The 24,698-nt window shown below is 40.1% G+C and overlaps 1 protein-coding gene across 1 annotated transcript in view; it reads right to left on the bottom strand.

The window, feature by feature from the left end:
• Nucleotides 1-21,064, bottom strand: part of HELB (DNA helicase B) — a gene marked incomplete at both ends in the record, with an annotated part of 41,173 nt that extends 20,109 nt beyond the window's left edge. The window contains 7 exons of the mRNA XM_082667003.1: nucleotides 354-508; nucleotides 3,147-3,288; nucleotides 4,699-4,876; nucleotides 14,750-15,628; nucleotides 17,983-18,152; nucleotides 19,043-19,453; nucleotides 20,878-21,064. Coding sequence (XP_082523129.1) covers nucleotides 354-508; nucleotides 3,147-3,288; nucleotides 4,699-4,876; nucleotides 14,750-15,628; nucleotides 17,983-18,152; nucleotides 19,043-19,453; nucleotides 20,878-21,064 — 2,122 coding nt within the window. The remainder of the gene's footprint in view (nucleotides 1-353; nucleotides 509-3,146; nucleotides 3,289-4,698; nucleotides 4,877-14,749; nucleotides 15,629-17,982; nucleotides 18,153-19,042; nucleotides 19,454-20,877) is intronic.
• Nucleotides 21,065-24,698: the final 3,634 nt, after the last annotated feature.

Here is a 24,698-nt window from a genome sequence, read left to right as displayed (position 1 = left end):
TACAGTATTTGCTGGAAAAGAAAAGCTTCATTCATTAAGACATGCTTTCTCCTGAATGAACCTGGATAACTTAGGGCTTCCCTTTATTTTAAACTAATCATCTACATCCACCTATTTACTCAACAAATATTTACTAAGCCCTTAGTATGCATGTGTCAAGAGCTTACTTCTTTACAAAATTCTAAAGTCATCTGCTTTTGATGATTAATAAATTAGTTTATTTATTTTCAGTGCCTAACGTTTTGCTAGCAATATTTATCTTTACCATCAAATAAAATTATAACTAGTCATTTAATAACTATATTACAAAACTGAAATATTTAACCCTATATAACAGAAAAGTTTATACTTACAAGAGTGATGATTACTTTTTGAGAACTGAGAACTGGCATCTTCTTCTGGGAGTCTAACAAAAATAAATGATTTATCTTGTATTGAGACAGGGAATGTTGGATCATCAGAGATATTCAGCTCTGCATCAAACGTTGGAAACTGGCGTCTCGAGATTCTTAAATAAAGGTAAAATAATACACTAACAGCATTAGCATCCAAAAATGTATCTTCACATATGAGCAGAGATAATGTCATTACAAGAATTAATATCTGTGAATAGGTCATAAATAGGGTAAAAGGGCTACCCATATATGCATTATAAATAGTAAATGAGTTTCAAAATACACTTAACTAGACCATAATGTTACTTTTATCCATCAGTCCCCTACCCCTAGCACATTAAAAGCATTAGAAAAAATTGTCATGGAATTTACTAAGCAACATTCTGAGAACTTGACCTGCTTTTCTCCAGACCACTAAAGAACCGTACCAGGTAGGTATTATCCTCATTTCACAGATGAGCAACATGAGGCTTAGTTAACTACAGTGGGGTCGTCCAAGATCACAGAGGTAAAAAGCGGGGTAGCTAGGAGGGAAATTTGGGCCCACTGGGCTCCATATTCCTTTCTATTTAAATTAATTTGAACTCTTTGGGGCCTTTTCCATACATTTACATCATACTCTTTCTTTTCTCCTTTCTTCTGTATATATCATATATATGGTCTCATGTTCCCAGCTGAACCAAGTATCCACATCTTCTCTTTGTTTCTGTTCCCTCATCATCATTCTTTTGTTCTTGTATTCCCCAAGACTAGCAAGTCAAGTCAGAAAGCACAGTAAAGGCCGGGGGCCTTGTCATACTAGAGTCCCTCCTTGGTCATTTTGAAGAAAACTGACACCCTGTAAAGACCTAACAGCAGCCTAGCTATCAAAGGAATAGTACCCTACTGTGTCATCTTTCAATCCTTCCCAACAGGGCTGGAAGGGAGGAAAGGAGAAAGAGGGAAGAACGCTGTCCCTGCTGGAACTAACCCAGATTTAATTTGGGGTACTGAGAAACACCATGGATTTCCATTTTGCTTCTGACCCAGGACATGTAACATACTTCTATCTCTAGAAGCTTTTCCGTGGTATCACTGGGATCCTCCTGTCATTAAACACTTGGTGATGATGACCAAGAATGACCAAGAATAAAGAAAGGAGCACAGCTCAGCCCAAAAGATATCGAAAGGGTTACTAAAAGGAATTCCTAAATTTCAGATAAAGTTGAGTTCTAAGAAACCTAATGTGCTTTAGATTCTTCCAAGATTTCTAGACTTTAAAATGACTCATCATCCACCAACATTCCAAAACTGAGGTGGACTTCAGGTAGGAGCAGAAGAGTTATAGATAAGAGTTATAGAAGCGTTATAGTTACACTACCAACTGCATTATTTTTCTTAACGTCCCAGTACGAACCTATATCATCTACCCTATTCCTGTCCATTCTGCCTCTACACCCACTATCTTTTCCAGGGTAGATGGGGCAGGGAGATAGTAGGCTTTGAATATTCTAGTTTCTGCTGACATCCAACCAAGAAAATGTTTAAGCAACAAAAACTGCATCTTGTAGTCTAATACAATACCCTGTCCTGCTGAATATCTGAACCCAATAGCTACTGCAAAGACCTCCACATAAGCTAATAAGTTTTTCATCCATCATTAAAGAAATAAGAACTCTTCTGACAGAAAACAAATCATCGTAAAGAAAGCACTTCTTTGAGCAACATCTACCTTCCAATTTAATTCTACGTTATCTAGTAAGTCATTTTTTGTCCTCAAGTATAGTCAGAAATCTAGTTCCTGGTCCTAAGCCCCAGATGGATACATAGCAGGTCCAAGGGCAGGAGGACAGACACACACAGAATGTTGTACCAAGAAGACCTAACGCAATGAGGTTTCAGGCTAAATTCGTGATCTCAGCAACAGTTCAGGACCTGTGCTAAATTTTTATTCAAATCAACTATAATCCTCTGCCACTCGGCTGACTGCCCCATGATCCCTATAATTCCCAAAATAACAGACAGTGATAAGGTAGAACCAAAATAATTCCATGCTGATACAGAAATAAAGCATGCACTACAGCCAATAAAGGGAAAATGAAACCTAAAACCAACCAAGAAACAAAAACAGCACCTTGTAAAAGAGAGTCAAAAACAAAGATAAATTTTGGCCCAATGAATAAAAAGTCTCTTAATATTCTGTGGTCCTATCACATCTACTACAGAGGATTACTCTAAAGGCTTATGCAAAGATTAAGGAAAGAGAAGGATTCTTTCCTACTTTAAGGAGAGTAATATGCCACAGGTGCCACCAGGATTCATCAAGGAGTAAAATACCTTTTTCTTTACCTTTTTCTTTTCTTTTTTTTTTTTTTTTCTGCTTTGGGCTCCCCTTATAAAAATTACACGAAATGTCTTCCCCAAGTCACCCTTGAACTCTAATTAATTCATTTCCAAGTCTCTGTTCCCCTTGGGTTTATTCTGGTCTCTAAGCCTGATGCAACTTTATTTCACATATATACTTTTAAAATCAGGAAAACACATTTATACTTAAATTTCAACACTAATTTATCTTGGATCAATAATGAAAAATACTTTGCTTTTCTAACTGTGGGACAAAAGGTATACATATACCTGAAGGACAGAAAAGGTTTGCTAAAAGAGCATAGTGAACATACTGCACTGAATCACCCTAATTCAAAAGCTAATATTTTTTTTACCTTTATTTCTAATACGACAGAGAGAAAATGCAAAATTTTAGTTATATTATACCTTGTAGCATTGTCCACAATTAGTTCAGATTCTGCTCTATGGTTTGTCTTTAGTTCAATAGCACAATTTCTTGACTTGAGAGTCTCAAAAAGATCTTTCAGCAAGTTACCAGGTTCAATACTGGGTAACTGTCTAATATCACCTAAAAGGGGGAAAAATACATAGAGTGGGTTTTATGTAACTGGGATCTGGAAATTTAGAAATTATTTTTATTTCTCCCTACTGATATATGCTATAATCATAAAGACTTACTCTGAGGAAAAAAGAAAAAAATCTTCGTTTAAAATTACTTAAGAACATTAAGTCTTCAAAAATATTCAACAACAACAATAGCAACAAAAACCATTCCAATTGGGCTTCCCTGGTGGCGCAGTGGTTGAGAGTCCGTCTGCCAATTCAGGGGACATGGGTTCGTGCCCTGGTCCAGGAGGATCCCACATGCCGCAGAGCGGCTGGGCCCGTGAGCCATGGCCGCTGAGCCCGCGCGTCTGGAGCCTGTGCTCCGCAACGGGAGAGGCCACAACAGTGAGAGGCCCGCGTACCGCAAAAAAAAAAAACAAAAAAAACAACAAAAAAAATTCCAATTAAACAATATAAGATAGAAAAAATAGTGATAACACAGTAAGGTAAAACATGAATTGAACTTTTTTCATATCTATAAACACAGGCAAACTGTTGGGGCATATATTTGCACCAACAGGTAAAGAAAAAACAGGCCTTAGATATCTAGAATTTAGTCACTTATTCAATCTTGCTCAATGTCTTACTAAACATGGAAAAATCTATGGCCTCAAATAAACTTAACGTACAAAATGCAAAATAAACAAACCCAGTGCATTTGATAATAAATTCCAGTAATGTAATGATAATATTTTGCTCTATTAAAAATCTTTTTACTTTAAACAAACAAGCAAACCTTAGAGAAAAGAGAAACTATTTTCTGGGTGGAAACTGAAAGCATGCTTAAGCTATTAATAAAATCAACTGCTTACACAATATCCTCAAATATCTAAAACAGTTATTTATAAATATATTGATTCTCTCATTGCAATTCTATTTTTTCCTCCATTAAAAAACATGGTCTACACATCGGTACTACCTAATAGCATCAAACTGAATCTCACCGGAATTGGAAAGGACTTGTGAGGCTGAGGAGGTCTAATGTGAATTACTAGCTTAAAATCATAAAATTACTTTTAAGTGGTCTATAATTCAGACTTTCTATTACTTCCAAATGATCTACATCCTGATTTACTCTGAGTCTGTGAGAATTTTACTATTTTAATAGTCACCATTTAGGTAATGACAGTAACTCCTCACAACTCTATTTCATTCACAACCTAGCTTGCTGATATCCTGGCCAAAACAAAGAGCCACCCAAGCTGATAGAGAGACTGGTCAGACTGAACTCAGAGTGGCTTCAGAGTGGGGTCTGAGAAATGGCTTCCCGTCTGCAGGATATGGATATTAAAACAGTGCAATGATATAAAGAACGTACTAACCACAATAATTTGAACCAAACAATTAGGATACCAACAATATTTTAACTTACCAAGGATAATAAGCTTAGAAAGTTGGGAGTGCTCACACAGTAAATTTAAAACTGATTTAAAGATTCCGACAGATACCAAACTCCCTTCATCCACAACCAGAACTCTAACCGAAGAAAATTTCCATGGCATGTCCTTGGTCATTGTTTTTGTCTCCCATAAGTAGAAGCTATAATTGACCTACAAGCAAAGTATGGCATTTTTAAATTCGGGTTATAAAATTTACCAAAAAAAAAAAAAATTTTTTTTTAACAACATATTCTTTTAAAACAAAACTCTTAAATGGGGAAGGGACAGGGAGGATATACATAGAGTAACATAGGGAAACAGACTAAAGAAATAGAGAACACAAAAGTTATAGGATGAATCCCAGAAAAGACAGATGAAATAGTTCAAAACATTGCTTCCTAGGGAGTACTTGGTGTGTTTAACAAGCTTCTCACACAGCACCATTCCACTGCAAGAATCCCAACTGTCCTCTTATCACTCTTGACCAGACAGAACTCCCTATTGTTTTCTACCCCCAAATAAACCTTCTCTTGGCCTTCTGAGATGGCCCAAACACTTAAGCCCCTCTCTTCTCCCAACTGTAATACTCCATTCTGGAAATTAGGGGGTGCCTGCCCAAACTAACTATGAAAATACTACTTTTTCTCCTAGTATTCTAAACTCCCTTACTTCCCCAACATTGAAAAAACCACCACCAAGACAACTAAAAAAACTATTTATTACAGGGGTAATAATATTTACTATTTAAAAAAACACAGAAGAGGGAAACATTTTTTTGTAAAATTACAACCAGAGAATGTTAAATATTTTGTTGTATACCATTCCACAAATGTTTCTATGTTGTATGCATATATCTATATATGCTCACTTACACTAAAAAATTATTTGCATTTTTTTCTGCTAAACCCGGTATCCCTAGCCCAAGGATGATAAATAAGTGGCCTAAGTGCCACCTCAATGCCTCTCCTGTGCCCTTACACTCTTTCCTGAGCCTAAACATGGCTTCAGAAAGGTCCTCCCAGCAACCCAACCTGATATTAGGATACTACCAATTGATCAGAGTTGGAACTTAAGATGAAATTTAGTAATGATCCCTCTCTGGCCTCTCCTTTTCTAATTCAATCCTTCAGACTAAACAGAAGTGAAGGCGTAATGGAAAAAATCATAAACTGATCAGAAGACTCTTCCACCAATGAGCTACACTGAACTGCTCTAGGATCATGCCCACTCATGTGACAAATAAAAGTAATGCAAAAGCAATTTCTGAGGTGGCTCGTGGGTCTATGATTCCGGTAGCCTTCCTTAGAACTGCTTTCTTCATTTCACTCTCTTGCTTAGGAACCTAAATGGCTCCCCAGTAAATCAAGTCCAAGCTTCTTTGTGAGGTATATAAGGTCTGTAGTAAATGAGGGGATCATGGCACCTTGGTAAGAGAAGGAAGCTGAGAGGTCAGAAATGTGAATCCCAGCGCGAGCTCTGCACTCAGTTAAGGTTTGGGGCCAATTGTTTAACACACCCAAATTTTAAGTGGCTCTCCTGTAAAATGCAGATAACATCACTTACCCACTTCACTCGTTTGTCAAGGATTTAATGAAACAGCAAAATATTTTACAAACTTTAAAGTTCAAATTCCCGGTCTAAACCAAGTGTAATTTCCATTATCTTACAATACACAGACTTCATTCCAATCAACGCAGTCCCCTCAAAACCCTCTATATGCACTTGATCATTCACCTCAATGCCTCTGGGAAGGCCTTTCCCTTAAATAAAATGTTCTTCTCCTTACCTGAGCTTCCTTGTCCATTAGACTCCAATTCAATTATTATTTCCTTCAGAAATCTTCCAACGACTCACTTCCTTGATCTATAAAATGGCAGATCAGGGCTAAAGGAAACTCTCCAACTCTTTACAAGTTTAAAACTTCATGACTCTTAACTATAGCCAAAGCTATTTTTTTCAAGCATCTTAATTCATTTGAAATTTTTATTATGCAACTACTATTTGCCAGGCACTGTTGTAGGCAAAGGAGATAAAGCACTAAACCAGATGATCCAAGTCCTCACTTCGACGGAGCTTTCATTCTACAAAAGGTGGACTCATGTTTGAAACCAGTCCCACTGAGAAACAGGGCATTGCCAGAATCTAAACTAACTACAGCATTAAGCATACACTTTAGTTTCCCTTTTTTTTTTTTTCATACTAAGACGTTCTCAATGAAGGAAGCGGTACACTGATCTACTTTCTGGCACAAGCTCCTAACTCACTGCAAACAGGAACAGTTTATACAGACTGGCTGTTTTGAGTGGCACTGATCTAAGTGATTAGCTACCACAAGGCAAGGCTCTAGAAGACATTCAATAAATGCCTACTGGAAGAGTCAGTGTCAGAGTGAGGAGGTGTGAGAGCGTGGCAGCCCTTGGCTTTGGAAATGGAGGAAGGAAGCCACGATCCAAGAAATGTCGGCATCCTCCGGGAAGGAGCTCGGCCCTGATGACACCTTGACACACTGTGACCTCTGTTTTGGACTGCTAGCTTTCAGAATTAGCAAGAAATTTGGGCACAGAGAAGTTAAATAACTTGTTGAATATGAAACAACCAGCAAGGATGGAGACAGTATTCAGCCAAGTTCTATTTTTAGGTTTTTGAGAAACCAGCATACTCTTTTCCACAGTGGCTGCACCAACTTACGTTCTCACCAACAATATAGTCTTGGGGGAGTGTACTTTCTAAGAATTTGTCCAGGGACGAGGGGAAGATGGCGGAAGAGTAAGACGCGGGGATCACCTTCCTCCCCACAGATACACCAGAAATACATCTACACGTGGAACAACTCCTACAGAACACCTACTGAATGCTGGCAGAAGACCTCAGACCTCCCAAAAGGCAAGAAACCCCCCACGTACCTGGGTAGGGCAAAAGAAAAAAGAATAAACAGAGACAAAAGGATAGGGACGGGACCTGCACCAGTGGGAGGGAGCTGTGAATGAAGAAAGTTTTCCACACACTAGGAAGCCCCTTCGCGCGCGGAGACTGCGGGTGGCGGAGGGGGAAGCTTCGGAGCCGCGGAGGAGAGCACAGCAACAGAAGTGCGGAGGACAAAGCGGAGAGATTCCCGCACAGAGGATCGGTGCCGACCGGCACTCACCAGCTGGAGAGGCTTGTCTGCTCACCCGCCGGGGCGGGCGGGGCTGGGAGTTGAGGCTCGGGCTTCGGTCGGAGCGCCGGGAGAGGACTGGGGTTGGTGGCGTGAACACAGCCTGCAGGGGGTTAGTGCGCCATGGCTAGCCGGGAGGGAGTCCGGGGAAAAGTCTGGAGCTGCCGAAGAGGCAAGAGACGTTCTCTTCCCTCTTTCTGTGCGCGAGGAGAGGGGATTAATTAAGAGCGCTGCTTAAAGGAGCTCCAGAGATGGGCGCGAGCTGCGGCTAAAAGCACGGACCCCAGAGACGGGCATGAGACGCTAAGGCTGCTGCTGCCGCCACCAAGGGGCCTGTGTGCGAGCACAGCTCACTATCCACACCCCTCTTCCGGGGAGCCTGTGCAGCCCGCCACTGCCAGGTTCCCGGGATCCAGGGACAACTTACCCGAGAGAACGCACGGCGCGCCTCAGGCTGGTGCAACGTCACGCCGGCCTCTGCCGCCGCAGGCCCGCCGGCATTCCGTGCCCCTCCCTCCCCCCGGCCTGAGTGAGCCAGAGCCCCCGAATCAGCAGCTCCTTCAACCCCGTCCAGTCTGAGCGAAGAACAGACGCCCTCTGGCAATCTACACGCAGAGGTGGGGCCAAATCCAAAGCTGAGACCCTGGGAGCTGTGAGAACAAACGAGAGAAAGGGAAATCTCTCCCAGCAACCTCAGGAGCAGCGGATTAAAGCTCCACAATCAACTTGATGTACCCTGCATCTGTGGAATACATGAATAGACGAGTCATCCCAAATTGAGGAGGTGGACTTTGAGAGCAAGATTTATGATTTTTCCCCCTTTTCCTCTTTTTGTGAGTGTGTATGTGCATGCTTCTGTGTGAGATTTTGTCTGTATAGCTTTGCTTCCACCATTTCTCCTAGGGTTCTATCCGTCCGTTTTTTTTAAATTTTTTTCTTAATAATTATTTTTTAATTTAATAACTATATTATATTTTACTTTATTTTATTTTACTTTATCTTTTCTTTCTTTTTTCCGTCCTTCCCTCCTTCCTTCCTTCCTCCCACCGTCCCTCCCTCCCTCCCTTTCTTTCTTTCCTTCTTTCTTTCTTCCTTCCTTCCCTCCTTTCTTTCTTTCTTTCTTCCTACTTCTACTAATTCTTTCTCTCTGCCTTTTCTCCCTTTTATTCTGAGCCGTGTGGATGAAAGGCTCTTGGTGCTGCAGTCAGGAGTCAGTGCTGTGCCTCTGAGGTGGGAGAGCCAACTTCAGGACACTGGTCAAAAAGAGACCTCCCAGCTCCACATAATACCAAATGGCGAAAATCTCCCAGAGATCTCCATCTCAACACCAGCACCCAGCTTCACTCAACGACCAGCAAGCTACAGTGCTGGACACCCTGTGCCAAACAACTAGCAAAACAGGAACACAACCCCACCCATTAGCAGAGAGGCTGCCTAAAATCATAATAAGTCCACAGACACACCAAAACACACCACCAGCCATGGACCTGCCCACCAGAAAGACAAGATCCAGCCTCATCCACCAGAACACAGGCACTAGTCCCCTCCACCAGGAAGCCTACACAACCCACTGAACCAACCTTAGCCACTGGGGACAGACACCAAAAACAATGGGAACTACGAACCTGCAGCCTGCAAAAAGGAGACCCCAAACACAGTAAGATAACCAAAATGAGAAGACAAAAAAACGCACCGCAGATGAAGGAGCAAGATAAAAACCCACCAGACCTAACAAATGAAGAGGAAATAGGCAGTCTACCTGAAAAAGAATTCAGAATAATGATAGTAAAGATGATCCAAAATCTTGGAAATAGAATAGACAAAATGCAAGAAACATTTAACAAGGACCTAGAAGAACTAAAGATGAAACAAACAATAATGAACAACACAATAAATGAAATGAAAAATACTCCAGATGGGATCAATAGCAGAATAACTGAGGCAAAAGAATGGATAAGTGACCTGGAAGATAAAATAGTGGAAATAACTGCTGCAGACCAGAATAAAAAAAAGAGAATGAAAAGAACTGAGGACAGTCTCAGAGACCTCTGGGACAACATTAAACGCACCAACATTCGAATTATAGGGGTTCCAGAAGAAGAAGAGAAAAAGAAAGGGACTGAGAAAATATTTGAAGAGATTATAGTTGAAAACTTCCCTAATATGGGAAAGGAAATAGTTAATCAAGTCCAGGAAGCACAGAGAGTCCCATACAGGATAAATCCAAGGAGAAATACGCCAAGACACATATTAATCAAACAGCCAAAAATTAAATACAAAGAAAGCATATTAAAAGCAGCAAGGGAAAAACAACAAATAACACACAAGGGAATCCCCATAAGGTTAACAGCTGATCTCTCAGCAGAAACTCTGCAAGCCAGAAGGGAGTGGCAGGACATATTGAAAGTGATGAAGGAGAAAAACCTGCAACCAAGATTACTCTACCCAGCAAGGATCTCATTCAGATTTGATGGAGAAATTAAAACCTTTACAGACAAGCAAAAGCTGAGAGAGTTCAGCACCACCAAACCACCTTTAAAACAAATGCTAAAGGAACTTCTCTAGACAAGAAACACAAGAGAAGGAAAAGACCTACAATAAGGAACCCAAAACAATTTAGAAAATGGGAATAGGAACATACATATCGATAATTACCTTAAATGTAAATGGACTACATGCTCCCACCAAAAGACACAGATCAGCTGAATGGATACAAAAACAAGACCCATACATATGCTGTCTACAAGAGACCCACTTCAGACCTAGAGACACATACGGACTGAAAGTAAGGGGATGGAAAAAGATATTCCATGCAAATGGAAACCAAAAGAAAGCTGGAGTAGCAATTCTCATATCAGACAAAATAGACTTTAAAATAAAGACTATTAGAAGAGACAAAGAGGGACACTACATAATGATCAAGGGATCGATCCAAGAAGAAGATATAACAATTGTAAATATTTACGCACCCAACATAGGAGCACCTCAATACATAAGGTAAATACTAACAGCCATAAAAGGGGAAATCGACAGTAACACATTCATAGTAGGGGACTTTAACACCCCACTTTCACCAATGGACAGATCATCCAAAATGAAAATAAATAAGGAAACACAAGCTTTAAATGATACATTAAACAAGATGGACTTAATGTGTGAATACACATTTTTCTCAAGTGCTCATGGAACATTCTCCAGGACAGATCATATCTTGGGTCACAAATCAAGCCTGGGTAAATTTAAGAAAATTGAAATTGTATCAAGTATCTTTTCCAACCACAACGCCATGAGACTAGATATCAATTACAGGAAAAGATCTGTAAAAAATACAAACACATGGAGGCTAAACAATACACTACTTAATAACGAAGAGATCACTGAAGAAATCAAAGAGGAAATCAAAAAATACCTAGAAACAAATGACAATGGAGACACGACGGCCCAAAACTTATGGGAAGCAACAAAAGCAGTTCCAAGAGGGAAGTTTATAGCAATACAAGCCCACCTTAAGAAACAGGAAACATCTCGAATAAACAACCTAACCTTGCACCTCAAGCAATTAGAGAAAGAAGAACAAAAAAACCCCAAAGTTGGCAGAAGGAAAGAAATCATAAAAATCAGATCAGAAATAAATGAAAAAGAAATGAAGAAAACGATAGCAAAGATCAATAAAACTAAAAGCTGGTTCTTTGAGAAGCTAAACAAAATAGATAAACCATTAAACATACTCATCAAGAAAAAAAGGGAGGAGACTCAAATCAATAGAATTAGAAATGAAAAAGGAGAAGTAACAACTGACACTGCAGAAATACAAAAGATCATGAGAGATTATTACAAGCAACTCTATGCCAATAAAATGGACAACCTGCAAGAAATGGACAAGTTCTTAGAAATGCACAACCTGCCAAGACTGAATCAGGAAGAATTAGAAAATATGAACAGACCAATCACAAGCACTGAAATTGAAACTGTGATTAAAAATCTTCCAACAAACAGAAGCCCAGGACCAGATGGCTTCACAGGCGAATTCTATCAAACATTTAGAGAAGAGCTAACACCTATCCTTCTCAAACTCTTCCAAAATATAGCAGAGGGAGGAACACTCCCAAATTCATTCTACGAGGCCACCATCACCTTGATACCAAAACCAGACAAGGATGTCACAAAGAAAGAAAACTAGAGGCCAATATCACTGATGAACATAGATGCAAAAATACTCAACAAAATACTAGCAAACAGAATCCAACAGCACATTAAAAGGATCATACACCATGATCAAGTGGGGTTTATTCCAGGAATGCAAGGATTCTTCACTATACGCAAATCAATGTGATAAACCATATTAACAAATTGAAAGAGAAAAACCATATGATCATCTCAGTAGATGCAGAGAAAGCTTCTGACAAAATTCAACACCCATTTATGGTAAAAACCCTGCAGAAAGTAGGCATAGAGGGGACTTTCCTCAACATAATAAAGGCCATACATGACAAACCCACAGCCAACATCCTCCTCAGTGGTGAGAAACTGAAAGCATTTCCACTAAGATCAGGAACAAGACAAGGTTGCCCACTCTCACCACTCTTATTCAACATCGTTTGGGAAGTTTTAGCCACAGCAATCAGAGAAGAAAAGGAAATAAAAGGAATCCAAATTGGAAAAGAAGAAGTAAAACTGTCACTGTTTGCAGATGACATGATACTATACATAGAGAATCCTAAAGATGCTACCAGAAAACTACTGGAGGTAATCAATGAATTTGGTAAAGTTGCAGGATACAAAATTAATGCACAGAAATCTCTTGCATTCCTATACACTAATGATGAAAAATCTGAAAGTGAAATCAAGAAAACACTCCCATTTACCACTGCAACAAAAAGAATAAAATATCTAGGAATAAACCTACCTAAGGAGACAAAAGACCTGTATGCAGAAAATTATAAGACACTGATGAAAGAAATTAAAGATGATACAAATAGATGGAGAGATACACCATGTTCTTGGATTGGAAGAATGAACATTCTGAAAATGACTGTACTACCCAAAGCAATCTACAGATTCAGTGCAATCCCTATCAAACTACCACTGGCATTTTTCACAGAACTAGAACAAAAAACTTCACAATTTGTATGGAAACACAAAAGACCCCGAATAGCCAAAGCAATCTTGAGAACAAAAAACGGAGCTGGAGGAATCAGGCTCCCAGACTTCAGACTATACTACAAAGCTACAGTAATCAAGACAGTATGGTACTGGCACAAAAACAGAAAGATAGTTCAATGGAACAGGATAGAAAGCCCAGAGATAAACCCACACACAGATGGTCACCTTATCTTTGATAAAGGAGGCAGAAATGTACAGTGGAGAAAGGACAGCCTCTTCAATAAGTGGTGCTGGGAAAACTGGACAGGTACATGTAAAAGTATGAGATTAGATCACTCCCTAACATCATACACAAAAATAAGCTCAAAATGGATTAAAGACCTAAATGTAAGGCCAGAAATGATCAAATTCTTAGAGGAAAACATAGGCAGAACACTCTATGACATAAATCACAGCAAGATCCTTTTTGACCCACCTCCTAGAGAAATGGAAATAAAAACAAAAATAAACAAATGGGACCTAATGAAACTTCAAAGCTTTTGCACAGCAAAGGAAACCATAAACTAGACCAAAAGACAACCCTCGGAGTGGGAGAAAATATTTGCAAATGAAGCAACTGACAAAGGATTAATCTCCAAAATTTACAAGCAGCTCATGCAGCTCAGTAACAAAAAAACAAACAACCCAATCCAAAAATGGGCAGAAGACCTAAATAGACATTTCTCCAAAGAAGATATACAGACTGCCAACAAACACATGAAAGAATGCTCAACATCATTAATCATTAGAGAAATGCAAATCAAAACTACAATGAGATATCATCTCACACCAGTCAGAATGGCCATCATCAAAAACTCTAGAAACAATAAATGCTGGAGAGGGTGTGGAGAAAAGGGAACACTCTTGCACTGCTGGTGGGAATGTGAATTGGTTCAGCCACTATGGAGAACAGTATGGAGGTTCCTTAAAAAAACTACAAATAGAACTACCATATGACCCAGCAATCCCACTACTGGGCATATACCCTGAGAAAACCATAATTCAGAAAGAGTCATGTACCAAAATGTTCATTGCAGCTCTATTTACAATAGCCTGGAGATGGAAACAACCTAAGTGCCCATCATCGGATGAATGGATAAAGAAGATGTGGCACATATATACAATGGAATATTACTCAGCCATAAAAAGAAACGAAATTGAGCTATTTGTAATGAGGTGGATAGACCTAGAGTCCATCATACAGAGTGAAGTAAGTCAGAAAGAGAAAGACAAATACCGTATGCTAACACATATATATGGAATTTAAGAAAAAAAAGTCATGAAGAACCTAGGGGTAGGACAGGAATAAAGACACAGACCTACTGGAGAACGGACTTGAGGATATGGGGAATGGGAAGGGTGAGCTATGACAAAGCGAGAGAGAGGCATGGACATATATTCACTACCAAACGTAAGGTAGATAGCTAGTGGGAAACAGCCGCATAGCACAGGGATATCAGCTCGGTGCTTTGTGACCGCCTGGAGGGGTGGGATGGGGAGGGTGGGAGGGAGGGAGATGCAAGAGGGAAGAGATATGGGAACATATGTATATGTATAACTGATTCACCTTGTTATACAGCAGAAACTAATACACCATTGTAAAGCAATTATACCCCAATAAAGATGTTAAAAAAATAAAATAAATGCCTACTGATTGCTGTCAGGAAGAAATGAAAAATAAACTCATTACATTAAGCCCGTGTTTAAGGCAAATGTTTTATGTACAGAAAAAATGTAAAAGGCTTTACCTGACATAGTGTATAAGCGCTGAAACCAGTTTTCTGTCTCAGTAAGCCAGCTGCTTTCCCTGTAGGTGCTGTAAGTAAAACTTCTATAGCCTTGCCCGGCTTCGGCTGACTTTGCTCGGTGAAGGTAATCCATTCTTCTGGTGCATTCTGGTCTTGTTCAAAATCTTCACAAGCTTTTTTCACTTCTTTTTCTTCCAACAGCTCTATATGCTTAAAAAGCTGGCTAACAATTGTGGTCTTCCCACTACCACCTTTCCCACTTATGACTGTCACAGCATTGGAGCAAATCATGTCCAAAGCAGCCACCTGATCCTGATCCAGTTGGACTTCACTTATTTCTGCCTTAACTTCACTTTCACCATTATCCCAAATATGGTCACCGCTGTCCTGCGTGTCCCAAATATCCACAAGATCTTCTAATCTTGTTTCGTCAGGTTCACTTTTATTTAGCGTATCATCACTTTCTGAATTCTCAGGTCTTGTGGTGTGAATAGACGCAAGCACCTTTTTGACATCAACATGTAATCGCCATGGCGACCTTGTCATCAGGTCACAGATTGAAGAGGCAATGCCTCTTTCAGCCTGGTAAAGGTCATAAAGAAAGACACAGCCCTTCTCATACGTCACCACACCGATATCCTTCAAGAACTTCAGAGACTGCCAAGCATCATGAAAAGACATGCGGTCTGACAATTCAGAAGTTAAGTCAGCTTCTTCAACACACGTGTGCCCTTGCTCTCTACACATCCGCTTCAGTTCAGAATATATTACTAATGCATTCTTCTCCAAATCAGTCATCAACTGGAGAAGAGACCTGCACTGACAAAACGATGTCCAACTTGCCTCACATTGCAGAAGCTTCAACTGTCTGTAGGTTATCTTTAAGAAAAGTAAATTCAAGTTTGCTTTATAAAAACTATAAATATTTTTATAATTGACTATTAGATGACTATTATGAGAATTACAGTGAAAACTATGGTGTTTAATAATAATTTTTTAAGTTCCAGAAGACATGTGTTTCAACAAAATTTGGGGAAAAAAAACTATGTACCTAATACATCACTAATTTTTTTTAATTAACTGTACTGTGATTAGAGATCTATATAACTTCATAATTAAAATTATGTTTTTTCAAAGCAATACACATACAGTTTTAAGAGTCAAATAACACTATGAGACTTATCACAAAAAATAGGAATCCTCTGACTTACCCTTTCCATGCCTTCTAAAGGCAACACCCTCAACATTTTCAGTTATTTCTTCCAGAATTTATCTCCACATTTCTATGTATTGTTTATACTATTCCTTAATTTCTTTAAAAAAAATTTAGGTAATTAGTTAACTCCTTACTATGGAAAGTCTTTCTTCATGCAAGTTTGCTCCCTTTGTACTGTCACTTTCACACATGCTTCTCTTCCTCCCATCTTTTTTTTTTTTTTTTTTTTTTGCGGTACGCGGGCCTCTCACTGTTGTGGCCTCTTCCGTTGCGGAGCACAGGCTCCAGACGCGCAGGCTCAGCGGCCATGGCTCACGGGCCCAGCCGCTCCGCGGCATGTGGGATCTTCCCAGACTGGGGCACGAACCCGTGTCCCCTGCATCGGCAGGCGGACTCTCAACCACTGCGCCACCAGGGAAGCCCTCTTTCTCCCATCTTTGAGAAAAGTTAAGAGTATACATTTTGAAAACTGATTTTTGTTAAATCAGTGTGAACAGGATTCACGGCTGAGTGACATGATATGCTGTGATTACATTAACTTTGTGTTGAACTCTCCTGTATATTGTGAAGTTACTGACTGCCTCATTTTCTTGGCTTGTTTAGTTTTCCATGTGCCTATCAAAATTCTGCCCAAACTGCACTGAAAAGGTACAGAACTTCCTTCACCATGATCCACTAAGTAGGTCGTCTACCAGCTCCATTTTTTTTTTTTCCCATGGAGACATCACCCCTGGAGCCCTCCATACATTTTATGGGCTGAAATGTGTCCCCCCGAAAATTCGTATGTTGAAATCCTAACACCCAGTACCCCAGAATGTGACCATATTTGGAGATAGGGTCTTTAAGGAGGTAATTAAGTTAACATGAGATCACTGGGGTGGGCCCTAATCCAATATGACTGATGTCATAAGATTTTAGGACCCAGACAAGCACAGAGGGAAGACCATGTAAAGACACAGGAAGAAGACAGCCATCCATAAGCTAAGGAGAGAGGCCTCAGAAGAAATCAACCCTGCTGGCACCTTGACTTTGGATTTATAGCCTCCGGAACTGTGAGAAAATAAATGTCTGTGGTTTAAGACACCCAGTCTATGCTGTTTGTTACAGCAGCCCTAGCAAATGAATTCAAAACCTCAGTAAAAGTCTTTATTCTGGGTGGTGGTTTACACGCTGAAAAGGGGACTTGAGTCCCACTTGAGTCCCAGAAGGCTCATTGCTCTGCTTCTCTTTCCTACTGAATAAATATATATAATAATCTAATGTTCCAGAATCTCATTTTTCCAAGCATATTGAAATCATAGTCATTTTATAGAGGGAACAAATTCATTATTCCAGTATTTCTCAAATGGGGGGCAGGGGGTGGGATCTGTAAACATTCTTGGGGATCCCACCAATTATCTCAGAATTTTTAAATTGTATTTTCATTTGGAAAACCATCTATAACCAAGTACTGCCAAGATTTAAGTGCCACATTTGGTTTTCAACATCTCTGGAGCTTCGCGGTGCCACTTTACTACTCCTGGTCTCTAATAAGAAAAACAGAAGTGCCAAAGAAATCGTAAATAACATTATTGTGCCAAAGAAAAAGAATCAAATGGCATCATCATGTACCATATGAATAATGAAGGTCTTCGAAAGTTCAAATAGGAAAGTGAGGAACGGCGTAGCATAGCAGAATGGACTTGCCAAACACACAAGAACTTGTCTTCGATGAGATCTATATTCAAGGTGCTATGCGATTCAGTTACAAAAAGTGTCATATGAAATTAAATTATGTAACTGAAGTACTGATAATTTGAATGTCATTTATTTTGTTATTTTGTTTTCCTTTGTAAATTTATTGCATAAGAGCTACAGGTGGAAGAAGTTTATATTTAGTTGCAACACTGCAAGGAAAATAAATCAACACTGAAGTCATACAAATTTCTTTCCCTTGAAAGAGATACAAAAAACTGTCAAGCTTGAGACATCCTCCCTTGTATAAGATTACAAAACGCTAAGCAAATATCTTTCTTACTTTACGAAATCCGAGTTTCCATGGCTGTGTACCTAAAATCTCTTCTATCTCTTCCAACACCTCTGTAGAATCTGAGCTTATGAGCCGTTTAAAGTGTCGGGGCAGAAGAACTGGAAGGAATTCCATTATTTTTGGGAACTGCAGAGCTCTCATCACAGTTATAAACGGAACTACAGGATATCAGAAAAGAACAAATAAAAACATACAAATGAGCTCACAGAACAACTGATTTGATGGACTTTCTCATTTAGCACAACCAGTTTAAGAAATCCAAATCAAAGACAGAGTAATAAACTTACTGTGACCAGCAAGAAAAGTGATTGTATTATAACACTTGCTTTTGTATCAAGATGGTTTTCATTGTGTTTAACACCAAAATGTATGTTCTTCAAATGCTTAGATAGCTACTTCTTAGCCTTTTGTTTCCTTCTGCTTGCAGTAGAATCAGAATAAAATTTCTGACTCAATAATATATAAATTTAAAGCTAAGCATTAAAAATCATTTACATATTAATCTTTATAGTCATTCTTCTTACTGTAATCATGATGTTTTCATCATTGAAATCATTCAATGATGTACTGCCAAATTTATTTGATAAAATTAAGAAATGAAATATTCCATATATGTGAATGTCCAGATAACAAACCATATTTAGAAGTTATTTTAAACTACTTTGAACTGAAATCTTTCCAAAATGGATTGCTCATATTCTTGCCTTTCTTCTCTCCCTTCTGAAACAGAATAATTGATAACTGAACTTCTTAATGACTCAAGGTAATCCTAGGACACAAAAGTTAGAGAGAGACCTAGAATCACACTTTTAGAGCAGGAAAGGAACTAAAAGGTGTTTAAAGATCATCTCACCCAATCTCTTCACATTACAGATGAGGAACCTGCAATGTCAATGACATACTCCAAAAGCAATACAAACACATTTCATCAAACCAATTTAAAAAAAGAATACTATACCAAGATATCAATACTGTACTGGTAATATTTTAAACACACCAGTCATCCAGTATCTCAGTTACACTAAAACTCAATGATAAAATCACTTACTTGTGTTTTCCAGAGAACGCAGTATCTCGTCATCTGGTGGTGACTCTTCTTGTGTTTTCCGTGTAGATTGTTTTTGAGTATTCCTTCCAATGTTCTTTTGGTAAGTTCTTAATTTTTCCCTAAGATTTTCAAAGTTGAGGTCTTTATAACTTGATTCAGCATTTACCCATGCTAAAAAATTTTTTCTCTTTTCACTGGAGACATTACAGTCTTTAAGAAAGAGGGAACAGATGTGTAACTGATTCGGTGCTGCCATATCTGATTGTAAGAAGTAAGAAGGAAATCCTTGAACTTGAAAGCTCCTTGATCCTACCGGCTTCACCTGTACCTTCACTCGCCACCAAGCACCCAGTAACGGAAAACGTCCAAACACTTCACATTGCTGCTGAGTATTTTCATCAAAAATTGAAACTTTAAAAAAAAAAAAGGTAATTTAGGATAAATTTAAAATCTCTTCCCAATGTTTTGTCAAATCCACTACTCTCTTTAATCCCTGGACAGTACCCTCTACAGATGTCTATTACAGTGTCTATATTCCACTCACCTGTTTATCTGTCTCCCTCTACTACACTGTAAGCTCTCTAGAACATGACAATGTTTCATCTGTTTTTGTATTCCAGGAGGGAGGCATGGTACATGGCAAAAGTTTGTTGTTCCTCTTCTAAAAGCAGTCCTCTCTCTGCTACTCTGATCTCAGTCAATACTGACCTTCAAGCAGTTTCTAAAAAATGTCATGGTCCCTCCTACCCAGGGCCTTTGCAAAAGCTGTTCCACTTGCCTTAAATAATTTCTTCCTTACCATTTACCCCCATTTACTACAGACCTCAGCTTAATTGTCACTTCCTCAGGAAAGCCCTGAATCTCATGAATATAACCTCTCATAGCACTTCGTACTATTCCTTCTAAGCACTGAGTGATATTATAGTTACTTCTGTGATTATTTATAGAATGTCAGTTTAATTCATTAGAGGGTAAGCTCCATTAAGACAGCAACCTCATCATCTAATCTCTCCAAGGTAGCCCAACAAAACAAACACCTTGCTTGGAAGATGGTAGCCAATCACTAACACTTTCAGGATAAATGACTAAACCCTCCACAAATACTTAAAAGTTTCTGTCTAAACCTGTATTGGCCACTCACCTGTGACTATTTAAATTTAAATTAATTAAAATTTAAAATTCAACTCAGGTGCACTAGCTGCATTTCAAGTTCTCAATAGCCACAAGTGGGTAACAGCTGTTGTATTGGACAGAGCAAATATAGAGCAATGCCATCACCAGAAAAATTCTACAGTACAGCAGTGGTCTGAACATTCAAACATTCTCAAACATCAGTCACCAGGTACACATAATAGGTATAATTCTTAGGACAGGAAACTATACAAGGTAAACACAGATCACAAGGTTATTAACACAAGGTTAATGAATCAACAGTGCCTTGGGGTGTTTCTTATGTGCGTGTGTGTCTAAGTAGCTGAAAAGTAACCACATACTCGCCTCCAGGAAAGACAGGAAAATAGTTAAAAGCCCTGATTCGGGGTGTGAATACTGGCTGGAGACCCATTGTTTCCTCGACTAAGAAACTACCTGAAAAAGTTGTCATCAGTAAATGAGATACACGTGGAGCCCAAGCTTAACACAAAGTATTTGCTCAAGTCTCTGCTATTCTTGTGGTTGCTGCTGTTTTTATTTTATCCTAAACAGGACGAAACAGCTAGGCCATCCCAAAGGAAGTCTATTAGCAGCGATGGGGCGCCTTACTTGGGACGAGACCATAATGGGAAACAGTTCATTAATCCTCCAAACCCATTCCCAGGGGCGAGTTGCTTCCTCACCACGGAGCCGACCAGGGAGGCTGCCCGCTTTTACACCCCCACTGCAGAGCTCCTCGGCATCGACAAACACCGTGTCTTCCTCCTCCTCCGCATCCTCCCTCAGATGATCATCTTCCTCCTCCACCAGGTCCTTGGGGGGGAGCAAAGGTCCCTGTAGCTCGCGCAAGGGCTGACTCAGAGAAGCCATACTCCACTCTCCCCAGCTCAACCCAAATTCCGGAAAACCCGGGCTACGTAACGCCCAAGAACAGCCAATCAGCTCCGCGACTGTAGGACCGTCTGCTTCCAGGGGGTTGGGCGAAATGCATGAAGTGGGTTAATTGTATGGTGACGGATCGCAACTAGACTGTAGTGGTGATCACGCTCTAGTATATACAGATGTTGAACTATAATGCTGTACATCTGTTTTTTGTGGGGGTTTTTTTTGCGGTACGCGGGCCTCTCCCGTTGCGGAGCACAGGGTCCGGACGCGCAGGCCCAGCGGCCATGGCTCACGGGCCCAGCCGCTCCGCGGCACGCGGGATCTTCCCAGACCGCGGCACGAACCCGTGTCCCCTGCATCGGCAGGCGGACTCTCAACCACTGCGCCACCAGGGAAGCCCAATGCTATACATCTGAAACTTATTTTCTAAAAAAACACCATCAGCTTTCGCAAACGCTCCCACTCCCCAGGCTAAAAGCTTGCGCGGAGGGGCGGAGCGGCGGCGAAGCTCCGCCCCAAGCTCCCAGCGGAGGACCGGGATTGGGTGGGGAGGGTCGAGGCTCAGCGGGGTCGGGCAAGGGGCAGAGCGGATGCGCGGGCGGGGTGATCTCTCCCGCCTCCGCCCCGCAGCCAGACTTGAGGCTTCGCCAGGTGCCGGGAGGAAACCAGCTGATTGGGCAGCGGCATACGGGCACTTGCAGAGCAGCTAACCCACTGCGACTCCTGCATAGAGAGAAACGCGAGGGGACGGCAGTCTAGTGACCCCAGAGAACCTGGAAAAGCAAGCCCTTCCCCGATGCCTCCAAAACGAACACCCAAATGCCCTTCGGCCAGCACCCAAAGCGCAGAACCGCGAATCTCCAATCGGGAGAGCCGCCTAGTCGTGACTCCTTTGGGCCTCTGTTTTCGTCAGGTGTTGAATTTATATGATCAAAGGCACTTTACTCAAGGTACAGATCTCTAGGCCCCATTCAATACCCATTGTATCGGGATCTAGGGCAGAGACCCAGGCTTCTTTTCAACCCACGTCCCAAGTTGTAGATTTTGATGCTCAGCCAGGTTTGGAAAGCACTACATTAGATGACTTTCAAAGTCCTCTTTATCATTTCCTCTGTGAGTACACCCAGGCCTCCCAAACTTCTTTAAGCTGGGCTGCTGCCTGCTCGCAGTGGGGCAAAAAAGTCTAGTTACAGCCCAGGGTATAGACAGGAGTGAGGGAAAGCAAGTAGAAGAGAACAGTTTAAAAGTTTAAAAGTTATTCTGGAGCCAGGGTTCCCATACTTGATGGGGATAGTGTTTGAAAGTCATGGTACTTCTTGAGGAACACCATAAAATATATTACTACATTACTATTTTGATACTATTTATTATGAAATTACTCAATAATAAACAAAATAACTAAGCATACACTGTTTGCTAAATCCAAAAGCATCTTATTCTAATATAAATAACAACCACCACCGAAGTTTTTTTGTGTTTGTTTGTTTAATTTATGGGACCATAGACCTGAAACAAACACAACTTTGTAAATCAACTATACTTCAATAAAAAATAAAGTTCTTTTGTTCCTTTTTTAAAAACTTACAGGGGAAATTACTAAAATTGATTTTTTTTCCTTTGGGTACAAATGTTGACTGTTGGTGCTTTTAGAAACACCCTCTGTTGCATCAGTGTTTCCAAGGATCGTCTATATGAGGTGGAACGCCTTCCTTAACACTCAGGATGGCTGCTGTTTCCACCACAACATGGAATCTGATCTGACACATGTCTCACCACTGGTCTCTTTGTTACTAAATGCAGTGGATACCTTTCTGCCTTTGTCTTGCCTCACCTCTCAACAGTATTTGACACAGATAACTATTTTCTTCTTGTAACACTCTGCTTCCTAGGCTTTTGTGACTTGTCTTCTTAGGTTTTCCTCCAACCTCTCTGGCCATTTATAGTTTCTTTGGGTTCTTCTACTGGCCTCTTAAGTACTTGTGTTCCCCAGGGTTCCATCCTAAGCACCTCCTCACTCTGTAATCCTTCCCTCAATCATCTTTCACCTACTCTGTCACCTACATGCTAATGACCCCAATCTAATCTCCAAACCTGTGCAAACGCCTGCCTATTAGATGCCAGGACTGGATGCCCCTTGGCTCCCTCTGACTCAACGCATCCAAACTGAAAGCTATCTGCTGCCCAAATGTGGTCCACTTACGCGTTTATACGTAAGATAACCTTGTTACCAACAGGATGATTTAGGCACAAGACTCCAGATGTTAAGCTTCTGTTTATATAACTCAGTTGCATTCTACTAGGTAGTGTAGGTTAGGATTCAGGATGGTGAGGACTTTGCTTCTTTACCTGTTGATTCCTCATTTTTTAAAACGTTAACAATTCTAGGTTCCTGGATACCATCTTTACAGTACACAGTAAGCAACAATACTCAAACCTGGCTGTGCATCAGAATCACTTGGGATGTTTCTATAAAAATATGATTCTTGAAGCTACATTTCCACAAACGTAAGACAACATAGGCATAAGGTTATTCACTGTATAACTTTTGTAGTAGCAAAGGACTGGAAACAGTAGAAATGTGTACCAGTAAGAGACCTATTGAATAAACTATTGTACATCCACACCATGGAGTATTCTTCAGCAATTTTATAAAAGAAAGAATGAGGAATACCTTTTTGAACTTCCAGGATATTATGTTAAATAAGAAAAAAGACATAAAACAATGAAAATAGTTTTATGTGTTTGCATATGCTTCTTTCTGCAAAAACAAAACAAGCAAACAAACACAGGGAACATAAACCAGAATTTTATGAAAATAGTTACCTACCGATAGAGTGGAAACAGGATAATGGAGAAAAAGGTGGGAACAAGCTCTCTGAGTAATTTTTTATAATGGTTTTGACTTCTGAGCCATGAAAATGTTTCACATATTCAAAAATAAAGAAACAAAATCAAAACCTAAAATTGAACACAAACAGAAACAAAGGAAACTATCTATCAAATGGATAACATAACCTCTCAGGCAAAAAAATTACTTCAAGTTACTTCTGAATACTTTGAATAAATATTTTAAGTTACTCTGACTATATACCCTTAGTAGGTTATATTCTGAGGACAAAAGATCTACAAAATAATCTTAAAATTTACCACACACTGGGCTTCCCTGGTGGCGCAGTGGTTGAGAGTTCGCCTGCCGATGCAGGGGACACGGGTTCGTGCCCCGGTCCGGGAGGATCCCACGTGCCGCGGAGCGGCTGGGCCCGTGAGCCATGGCCGCTGAGCCTGCGCGTTCGGAGCCTGTGCTCCGCAATGGGAGAGGCCACAGCAGTGAGAGGCCCGCGTACCGCTAAAAAAAAAAAAAAAATTTACCACACACTATGGTTAATGTTAGTTGTAATATTGTTATTGTAATTTGAATACAATGTGTATCGTAGGATAAAGCAAACAAGTAAATGTCTTTGTGTTTTATCAAAGGAAGGTTTTTAATGTACATGAAGAGAAATACAAACATAGAATAAAAGAAGTAAAACTCCTATAGCATTATACCTGAGCTGGAAATATCAATATGAGCTTGTGATTTCTTAAAATATATATCCTAGCTCTGTCTACTGAAAGGGCC

This window comes from Grampus griseus (genome assembly GCF_964374135.1).
Source record: "Grampus griseus genome assembly, chromosome: 11".
NCBI classification, from domain to species: domain Eukaryota; kingdom Metazoa; phylum Chordata; class Mammalia; order Artiodactyla; family Delphinidae; genus Grampus; species Grampus griseus.
This window is presented reverse-complemented; position numbering and strand designations above follow the sequence as displayed.